Source organism: Lissotriton vulgaris, chromosome 1_2 (assembly GCF_964263255.1).
Source record: "Lissotriton vulgaris chromosome 1_2, aLisVul1.2, whole genome shotgun sequence".
Taxonomy (NCBI): Eukaryota; Metazoa; Chordata; class Amphibia; order Caudata; family Salamandridae; genus Lissotriton; species Lissotriton vulgaris.
In genome coordinates, this window is record NC_141686.1 from 284067048 (window position 1) to 284077843 (window position 10796).

The 10796-nt window shown below is 50.9% G+C and overlaps 1 protein-coding gene across 1 annotated transcript; it reads left to right on the forward strand.

Annotated features, from left to right (window-relative positions):
• Positions 1–339: 339 nt before the first annotated feature.
• On the forward strand, positions 340–10586 carry LOC147736501 (actin-3-like). Its single transcript, XM_086952635.1, has 4 exons — positions 340–399; positions 2439–2534; positions 5824–5886; positions 9423–10586. Exons 1-4 carry the CDS (start codon positions 340–342, stop codon positions 10584–10586), a joined length of 1383 nt encoding a protein of 460 aa, XP_086808761.1.
• Positions 10587–10796: the final 210 nt, after the last annotated feature.

Below are 10796 nucleotides of genomic sequence, written 5' to 3' on the forward strand. Positions count from 1 at the left end.
AACTCCAGGCCAGGCCCGAGCAATCCACTGCAACACCCGGCACAGTCACGCAGGGGGCCAGTGCGGTCTTCGCCGTGTATACAACTCACTATTGCACCCCCACCAAGTCCTGGAGGGCACTCGCCAGGCAGGCTGCTCTAAAGTAGGGCTCCCTCCCTGCCAGATGACGTGGGGCGCCAACACTGCGGGCAGGATCAGTTCCAGCGGGAGGGAGCAAAGAGCGACTGTCCGTTTGGGCTCAGGGGGCCCGCCCGTCTCAGACCCCCCCTGGAGCGAGGCCGGAGGCGCGGGCCACAGCCACAGCGTTGTGTGATTCCGCTCTTCCAGCGGCAGCTTAGCATGCGGCTGATTCTCGAAGGCCTTCTCCCACCCTCCGGGGTCACTCGCTTCCACCAGGATGTACGTCGGCTCCTCCCCAGCACCTCTGGTGAAGCGAAGCAGATCGGGAGTCCCTCCTAGCGTCGCTTAGGTCCGGCGCACGGGCCGCCACCCCGGTCCAACTCAGCGCCCGGTCCCGGGCCTGCACCCCCGCACCCCTGCACCTTCGTGTCCAAGGATCAGCCGGTCGGGCCCCCGGGAATATCCGCAGGACCGGGGGCGTGCCGCTCTCCTCACCAGGCAGACCCGCAACCTCGGGGCACCCTCCAGGCTCAGTCCCCGCCGCAGGGTAAACTCGGCTCCGCCTCCGGCCCGTGTCCAAGGCCGCCTCCGCACTCGACCCTGCTCCCGAGGCCCTCCGATCGCGGCACCAGGCTTCTGCTTCTCTCGGGACCGATACCCGGGGGTCCCCCTCACCTTCCGCTGCCGATTGGTAGCAACGTGGGGGGAGATCAGCTAAGTTTCAACGGTTTAGGGGCCCAGGCTCGGAGGAGATCGCGGTGAATGCGACCACTTACTCCGCCATCTTGGCCACGCCCCCTTGGTTCTCCTTTAGTAAACTAAGGCAACATGTTTTGCATCCAGTGTTCAGAATTTGATGCAGCAATAGAACGACTGGCCTAAAATAAATCCAAAGATGTAAAGGAACAGACAGCCCTAGAAGAAACAACTGTGATAGATAGGTAGTAATTGAGTAAAATACATGCAAATATGCAGTTACAACATAGAGATGTGACATGGAAATTGAGTGACAGTGTGGTAGACAGTGGCGGCTCGAATAGGGCGTGCTGTGGGGTGGTGAGGCGGGGCAGGGGAGGGGCAGGGTGAGGGGGTAGGATACTCGGACATACGGCAGAACGTAATAATTACTTTCCTCCGTTCCATCGTATGTCCGTGTTTGCTACCACCACCCTGCCCCTCCCCCGCCCGCTCCACAGCACGCCTTATGCGAGCTGCCACTGGTGGTAGAGGAATATAAAAGGAATCCCAGAATTTGGAAATCACTGCCACAGGATTTACGTGACAATTAATCATTATCTCACTTTAAGAAGAAACTGAAACTTCTCTCCAACAAATATCTAAACCTTCCTCCTTAAACCAACTGGCTGATCTGTTCCTCCCTTCCCCGCACCCTCTAAATAAATCTGTGCATCACTATCTAGGGTAAAACTATGCCTCCACTCTCCCAACCATCCAGGAGACACTATTCTAGCTACCCCAGAACTACATCGTCCATCTATACTACTGTTTGTCGTAATATTTCCTTTATATATTGTTGCTATTTATTTATTTTTGCTCACTCCACTAGTAATCTCATGCAATTGCAGCTGTGCTCCGTTAAGTGATATATATATATATATGGCGCTGAAGAGGCAGAACACGCTGAAATGCATCCGCCATAGAGGGTGCGCCATGGAAGATGACAGACATTCTGGCTTGTGCAGCACATTAAAGCATTTTTAAAGGATTCCCCTGTTGTGGCCTTTTCTCTTTCATTGAAGGAGTGGATGTGGACATATGAGCGCGCTGTCCAGTGTCGTGCTGTAAAGGCTCACGCTGCTTCAAGTGGCCCTGTGTTTACTGGATTCCGCTTTGCGGTTTGTTGTTCCTCCGGGGTACCTAGGGTAAAACTATGCCTCCACTCTCCCAACCATCCAGGCCACACTATTCTAGCTACCCCAGTACGACATCGTCCATCTATACTACTGTTTGTCGTCATATTTCCTTTATATATTGTTGCTATTTATTTATTTTTGCTCACTCCACTAGTAATCTCATGCAATTGCAGCTGTGCTCCGTTAAGTGATATATATATATATATGGCGCTGAAGAGGCAGAACACGCCGAAATGCATTCGCCATAGAGGGTGCGCCATGGAAGATGACAGACATTCTGGCTTGTGCAGCACATTAAAGCGTTTTTAAAGGATTCCCCTGTTGTGGCCTTTTCTCTTTCATTGAAGGAGTGGATGTGGACATATGAGCGCGCTGTCCAGTGTTGCGCTGTAAAGGCTCACGCTGTTTCAAGTGGCCCTGTGTTTACTGGATTCCGCTTTGCAGTTTGTTGTTCCTCCGGGGTACCGGATTTCACAGGGTCCTCCAACCCAGCAGATGAAGAAGTATGATGGTGTGGAGGTCTACGACGCCACGGGGCAGGTAGGATTTCCAAGCCTGCCCACGTCAGAAACGATTCATTTGCTGAGGGGGATGCAGCGTTTGGGGACCCGAGGAAGCGCAGCTGCACTACAGTGTTCTGGAGTTTAAGGACAGTTTGCTGACTTTGGAGCAATACAATCTTCCCCCACCTCATTCCCGCATATAACTACCAGACTTTGCCACTGCATGCTGGGACTTGTAGGCGCTGTCTACAGGACAGGCTACAGGAGGCTACACGCTGGGACAGCAGAGGCGTGGGAGGAGCTGCGGTCTGCAAACGAGGAGAGGGCAGGACATTTAACCCTCGACTCACGCCCCCACACACGAGCACTTGCACCTGGCGCTGAAGAGGCAGAACACGCCGAAATGCATCCGCCATAGAGGGTGCGCCATGGAAGATGACAGACATTCTGGCTTGTGCAGCACATTAAAGCGTTTTTAAAGGATTCCCCTGTTGTGGCCTTTTCTCTTTCATTGAAGGAGTGGATGTGGACATATGAGTGCGCTGTCCAGTGTCGCGCTGTAAAGGCTCACGCTGCTTCAAGTGGCCCTGTGTTTACTGGATTCCGCTTTGCGGTTTGTTGTTCTTCCGGGGTACCGGATTTCACAGGGTCCTCCAACCCAGCGGATGAAGAAGTATGATGGTGTGGAGGTCTACGACGCCACGGGGCAGGTAGGATTTCCAAGCCTGCCCACGTCAGAAACGATTCATTTGCTGAGGGGGATGCAGCGTTTGGGGACCCGAGGAAGCGCAGCTGCACTACAGTGTTCTGGAGTTTAAGGACAGTTTGCTGACTTTGGAACAATACAATCTTCCCCCACCTCATTCCCGCATATACCTACCAGATTTTGCCACTGCCTGCTGGGACTTGTAGGCGCTGTCTACAGGACAGGCTACAGGAGGCATACACGCTGGGACATCATAGGTGTGGGAGGAACTGCGGTCTGCAAACGAGGAGAGGGCAGGACATTTAACCATCGACTCACGCCCCCACACAGGAGCACTTACACCTGGCGCTGAAGAGGCAGAACACGCCGAAATGCATCCGCCATAGAGGGTGCGCCATGGAAGATGACAGACATTCTGGCTTGTGCAGCACATTAAAGCGTTTTTAAAGGATTCCCCTGTTGTGGCCTTTTCTCTTTCATTGAAGGAGTGGATGTGGACATATGAGCGCGCTGTCCAGTGTCGCGCTGTAAAGGCTCACGCTGCTTCAAGTGGCCCTGTGTTTACTGGATTCCGCTTTGCGGTTTGTTGTTCCTCCGGGGTACCGGATTTCACAGGGTCCTCCAACCCAGCGGATGAAGAAGTATGATGGTGTGGAGGTCTATGACGCCACGGGGCAGGTAGGATTTCCAAGCCTGCCCACGTCAGAAACGATTCATTTGCTGAGGGGGATGCAGCGTTTGGGGACCCGAGGAAGCGCAGCTGCACTACAGTGTTCTGGAGTTTAAGGACAGTTTTCTGACTTTGGAGCAATACAATCTTCCCCCACCTCATTCCCGCATATAACTACCAGACTTTGCCACTGCATGCTGGGACTTGTAGGCGCTGTCTACAGGACAGGCTACAGGAGGCTACACGCTGGGACAGCAGAGGCGTGGGAGGAGCTGCGGTCTGCAAACGAGGAGAGGGCAGGACATTTAACCCTCGACTCACGCCCCCACACACGAGCACTTGCACCTGGCGCTGAAGAGGCAGAACACGCCGAAATGCATCCGCCATAGAGGGTGCGCCATGGAAGATGACAGACATTCTGGCTTGTGCAGCACATTAAAGCGTTTTTAAAGGATTCCCCTGTTGTGGCCTTTTCTCTTTCATTGAAGGAGTGGATGTGGACATATGAGTGCGCTGTCCAGTGTCGCGCTGTAAAGGCTCACGCTGCTTCAAGTGGCCCTGTGTTTACTGGATTCCGCTTTGCGGTTTGTTGTTCTTCCGGGGTACCGGATTTCACAGGGTCCTCCAACCCAGCGGATGAAGAAGTATGATGGTGTGGAGGTCTACGACGCCACGGGGCAGGTAGGATTTCCAAGCCTGCCCACGTCAGAAACGATTCATTTGCTGAGGGGGATGCAGGGTTTGGGGACCCGAGGAAGCGCAGCTGCACTACAGTGTTCTGGAGTTTAAGGACAGTTTGCTGACTTTGGAGCAATACAATCTTCCCCCACCTCATTCCCGCATATACCTACCAGACTTTGCCACTGCCTGCTGGGACTTGTAGGCGCTGTCTACAGGACAGGCTACAAGAGGCATACACGCTGGGACAGCATAGGTGTGGGAGGAGCTGCGGTCTGCAAACGAGGAGAGGGCAGGACATTTAACCATCGACTCACGCCCCCACACAGGAGCACTTACACCTGGCGCTGAAGAGGCAGAACACGCCGAAATGCATCCGCCATAGAGGGTGCGCCATGGAAGATGACAGACATTCTGGCTTGTGCAGCACATTAAAGCGTTTTTAAAGGATTCCCCTGTTGTGGCCTTTTCTCTTTCATTGAAGGAGTAGATGTGGACATATGAGCGCGCTGTCCAGTGTCGCGCTGTAAAGGCTCACGCTGCTTCAAGTGGCCCTGTGTTTACTGGATTCCGCTTTGCGGTTTGTTGTTCCTCCGGGGTACCGGATTTCACAGGGTCCTCCAACCCAGCGGATGAAGAAGTATGATGGTGTGGAGGTCTACGACGCCACGGGGCAGGTAGGATTTCCAAGCCTGCCCACGTCAGAAACGATTCATTTGCTGAGGGGGATGCAGCGTTAGGGGACCCGAGGAAGCGCAGCTGCACTACAGTGTTCTGGAGTTTAAGGACAGTTTGCTGACTTTGGAGCAATACAATCTTCCCCCACCTCATTCCCGCATATACCTACCAGACTTTGCCACTGCATGCTGGGACTTGTAGGCGCTGTCTACAGGACAGGCTACAGGAGACATACACGCTGGGACAGCATAGGCGTGGGAGGAGCTGCGGTCTGCAAACGAGGAGAGGGCAGGACATTTAACCCTCGACTCACGCCCCCACACACGAGCACTTGCACCTGGCGCTGAAGAGGCAGAACACGCCGAAATGCATCCGCCATAGAGGGTGCGCCATGGAAGATGACAGACATTCTGGCTTGTGCAGCACAATAACGCGTTTTTAAAGGATTCCCCTGTTGTGGCCTTTTCTCTTTCATTGAAGGAGTGGATGTGGACATATGAATGCGCTGTCCAGTGTCGCACTGTAAAGGCTCACGCTGCTTCAAGTGGCCCTGTGTTTACTGGATTCTGCTTTGCCGTTTGTTGTTCCTCACAGGGTCCTCCAACCCAGCGGATGAAGAAGTATGATGGTGTGGAGGTCTACGACGCCACGGGGCAGGTAGGATTTCCAAGCCTGCCCACGTCAGAAACGATTCATTTGCTGAGGGGGATGCAGCGTTTGGAGACCTGAGGAAGCGCAGCTGCACTACAGTGTTCTGGAGTTTAAGGACAGTTTGCTGACTTTGGAGCAATACAATATTCCCCCACCTCATTCCCGCATATACCTACCAGACTTTGCCACTGCATGCTGGGACTTGTAGGCGCTGTCTACAGGACAGGCTACAGGAGGCATACACGCTGGGACAGCATAGGCGTGAGAGGAGCTGCGGTCTGCAAACGAGGAGAGGGCAGGACATTTAACCCTCGACTCACGCCCCCACACACGAGCACTTGAACCTGGCGCTGAAGAGGCAGAACACGCCGAAATGCATCCGCCATAGAGGGTGCGCCATGGAAGATGACAGACATTCTGGCTTGTGCAGCACATTAAAGCGTTTTTAAAGGATTCCCCTGTTGTGGCCTTTTCTCTTTCATTGAAGGAGTGGATGTGGACATATGAACGCGCTGTCCAGTGTCGCGCTGTAAAGGCTCACGCTGCTTCAAGTGGCCCTGTGTTTACTGGATTCCGCTTTGCGGTTTGTTGTTCCTCCGGGGTACCGGATTTCACAGGGTCCTCCAACCCAGCGGATGAAGAAGTATGATGGTCTGGAGGTCTACGACGCCACGGGGCAGGTAGGATTTCCAAGCCTGCCCACGTCAGAAACAATTCATTTGCTGAGGGGGATGCAGCGTTTGGGGACCCGAGGAAGCGCAGCTGCACTACAGTGTTCTGGAGTTTAAGGACAGTTTGCTGACTTTGGAGTAATACAATCTTCCCCCACCTCATTCCCGCATATACCTACCAGACTTTGCCACTGCATGCTGGGACTTGTAGGCGCTGTCTAGAGGACAGGCTACAGGGGGCTACACGCTGGGACAGCATAGGCGTGGGAGGAGCTGCGGTCTGCAAACGAGGAGAGGGCAGGACATTTAACCCTCGACTCACGCCCCCACACACGAGCACTTGCACTTGGCGCTGAAGAGGCAGAACACGCCGAAATGCATCCGCCATAGAGGGTGCGCCATGGAAGATGACAGACATTCTGGCTTGTGCAGCACATTAAAGCGTTTTTAAAGGATTCCCCTGTTGTGGCCTTTTCTCTTTCATTGAAGGAGTGGATGTGGACATATGAGCGCGCTGTCCAGTGTCGCGCTGTAAAGGCTCACGCTGCTTCAAGTGGCCCTGTGTTTACTGGATTCCGCTTTGCGGTTTGTTGTTCCTCCGGGGTACCGGATTTCACAGCGTCCTCCAACCCAGCGGATGAAGAAGTATGATGGTGTGGAGGTCTACGACGCCACGGGGCAGGTAGGATTTCCAAGCCTGCCAACGTCAGAAACGATTCATTTGTTGAGGGGGATGCAGCGGTTGGGGACCCGAGGAAGCGCAGCTGCACTACAGTGTTCTGGAGTTTAAGGACAGTTTGCTGACTTTGGAGCAATACAATCTTCCCCACCTCATTCCCGCAAATACCTACCAGACTTTGCCACTGCATGCTGGGACTTGTAGGCGCTGTCTACAGGACAGGCTACAGGAGGCATACACGCTGGGACAGCATAGGCGTGGGAGGAGCTGCGGTCTGCAAACGAGGAGAGGGCAGGACATTTAACCCTCGACTCACACCCCCACAGACGAGCACTTGCACCTGGCGCTGAAGAGGCAGAACACGCCGAAATGCATCCGCCATAGAGGGTGCGCCATGGAAGATGACAGACATTCTGGCTTGTGCAGCACATTAAAGCGTTTTTAAAGGATTCCCCTGTTGTGGCCTTTTCTCTTTCATTGAAGGAGTGGATGTGGATATATATATATATATATATATTTATATCCAAAGCTAGCTGTCGCTCTGAACCCCTGCCACTTCCAGCGGCGGGCCCCGAAGGGATAGCGAGTCCCAAAAGATACCAAACTTGTCCAATGATGAAATCTGAAAAAAGGAATGTCCCGGCCAACTTATGCAGAAATACGAGCTTTATTCAGGCTCCACTCGATGCGCTCAGTTGGGGCGTAACACGCAGACTGTCGCATGGCCCCGCATGTTCAAAGCCAGGCTGGTTTCATTGCAGATGCGCTAAAGCCTTTAAACTTTATTGACAGTGTTCTGATGAACAAGAGACATATGTGCTGTTAACCTGGTCACCAAAATCACAACCCACTAGGTGTTGAGGGGGAGACTTGCCATAACAATGTGATGCTAAAGAATGAATGGTATTTAGCAGACACATAACATGTTTTTGCGTTCGCTTTAACGCGATCGTTTATTTTGAAAATTTTATTTTTTGCCATTTCTCCTGGTAATATTCGTATTGATAGTGCCTTCAAGTATTTCCTGAATTTGCATTACGTGATTTGTGATTGAAATTCATGTATTGAAGGACTACGTGCAATGTAGCTCGCCAATGTTTCAGACCTGTGAGTCTGTTCACTGTGTTTATGAGCATGTGACAGTATTTAATTCACTCTTACACAAACACTCACGCTCGTGAACAAGAGGGAGTATCCTCGAAACGCGTCGAGTGGAGCCTGAATAAAGCTCGTATTTCTGCATAAGCAGGCCCGGACATTCCTTTTTTCAGATTTGATCATTGGACAAGATATATATATATATATATATATATATATATATATATATATATATATATATATATATATATATATATATATATATATATATATATATATATATATATATATATATATATATATATAAAGCATAAAACCTTCCATCCAAGAAACAGATAGGGCACACAACGGGGTTCAAAGCTTTCATTTATTTTTTTCAAACGGTCTAACGCGTTTCAGCAGGTGTGCCTTTCTCAAATGCCTTTGATTCCGGGGCTCATTTACTCGTCATCTTTATGCGTGCCACCTCACTCTGATTTGAGGGAGCACAACATTGACTACATGTCCCAGCATACCCCTGTTCCTTCTGGGAAGACTATTATTCGTTTGATGTCTTTCTTTAAGCCCTTTCATATTAAACTGTTAGAACCTCGTAATGAGATGGGTTTTTGTCGTAGTCATCCAAAATATATATGTATGCATACCTATCCACCTCAAATCTGTATCTTTAGCTTATCCTAATGTCTTTCGTTGACTTTGTTTACTTACGGTCACTATGTATTTATATTTATTCCAAATGTAAATTATGTAATTGCTTCCATGCAAACTCTGTGAAGTGCTCTGATACCTCCGGGTCAAGTTTGCGCTATACAAAACTGGATAAATAAATAAAAGTACAGTGTGATAAACACTGCTGAAAAATAAAGTAAGGGAATAATGAAAGCCGGAGCTCAAAGTGAAAGGCAGTGGACAAGAAAAATATGGGGAGGGTGGCTCAGTAGTAGGAAAGAAAAGAGAAAATGGTCAGGGGCCAAACAATTTAAAAGGAAACAGTAAAATGTAGAAGAGAATTATAGCTACACTAGAAGTAGTGGGGATTATGAAACAACCATATATAAGACATAGAGAACTAACATTGCATTTTATATTCACAGACATCTGCTTCAGTTTGCAGCATGGAGCCGCATGCATACTGTGGACATGTTTCGGCTCTGCGGAAGCCTGCTGTGGTGATTGACACTGGCACAGGCTACACCAAAGCTGGATTCTCCTCTGAAGACAAGCCAAGATGTGTCCTTACCACCAAAGTTGGGGTTTCCTGGTCAGAGCTCACGCCTGTGACTGGTGCACCTCGATTTCATGCTGGGGAGGAGGGGCCCTGCCCAGAAGACATAGTGATGAAGAGGCCACTGGTACGTGGGGTGGTGGTAGACTGGGATGCTGTTGAGATTCTCTGGCACTACATCTTTTACAGTCGTCTGAAGGTGGACCCCACCAATCAACCCATCCTTATTACTGATTCCCCGTCCTCGCTTTCCACAAACCGTGAGCTGGCAGCAGAGTTGCTCTTTGAATGCTTTGGTGTGCCAGCTCTCCATGTTGCCCACACCTGTGTTCTTGCCCTCTTCTCCTGTGGACGCACCTCAGGCTTGGTGGTGGATGCAGGCGATGGGGCTTCCTTGACCTGCCCTGTCATGGATGGATACACACTCACACATGCTCTGTATCGGATGGATATCACCGGAGAAACTTTAACTCACCATCTCAAGGAGCTGCTCCGGTGGCCCCAGACGAGAAGTCTCCAAGAGGAAAAACTGTTCAGGGAAATCAAGCTAAAGTGTTGCTATGTCTCCATGAACTTCAGGAAGGAGCTTCAGGAGGGAACAAGCCTGATGGAATACCAGCTCCCAGATGGGCAGAGAATCTGTCTGGGCACTGAGCGCTTCCAGTGCTCAGAGCCTCTCTTCCAACCTCATCTGCTAGGATTCAATGAGCCAGGCCTTCATCTCATGGTACTCAAGTGTCTCCAGAAGGTTCAGCCTGACTGCAGGCCAGACATCCTACAAAATATCCTCCTGTGTGGCGGCTCCTCACAATTTACGGGCTTTGCTGAGCGCATGACGAAGGAGCTGACCCAACTGCTGCCTGCGGAAATGGAGTATGACATCTTGGCACCTGAGCAGAAGAAGAGGAGATGGTATGCCCCCTGGCTGGGTGGCTCTATAGCAGCCTCTTTGCCCGTCTTCCATAACCTGTGGATTGGGAAGGCAGAGTATGAGGAGAAGGGACGTCCATGTCTCTATAGCAAATGCACATAGTCACAGAGAGTGCCAAGATTGTTATGTATAAAAAGAGCATAGATTTCATGACAGATGCTACCACTGATAGAATAAGCCTATCTCTTTAAATTCTACTTTCCTATGAGGTGGTTTTAATCCATATTGTTCATGTTGGTAATGTATAACACCGTAAGAAGGGCATCAAATGTTCTATGAGGTAAATAAATACAAAGCATAGACATAAAACCT

Excerpts from the sequence above, each read along its gene's own strand:
- LOC147736501 (XM_086952635.1), top strand. The coding sequence starts at position 340 with ATGCGGCTGATTCTCGAAGGCCTTCTCCCACCCTCCGGGGTCACTCGC. Across the intron at positions 400-2,438 it reads TCACTCGCTTCCACCAGGAT|TTTGTTGTTCCTCCGGGGTA; the intron begins GTACGTCGGCTC and ends TCCGCTTTGCAG. Across the intron at positions 5,887-9,422 it reads TCTACGACGCCACGGGGCAG|ACATCTGCTTCAGTTTGCAG; the intron begins GTAGGATTTCCA and ends TTATATTCACAG.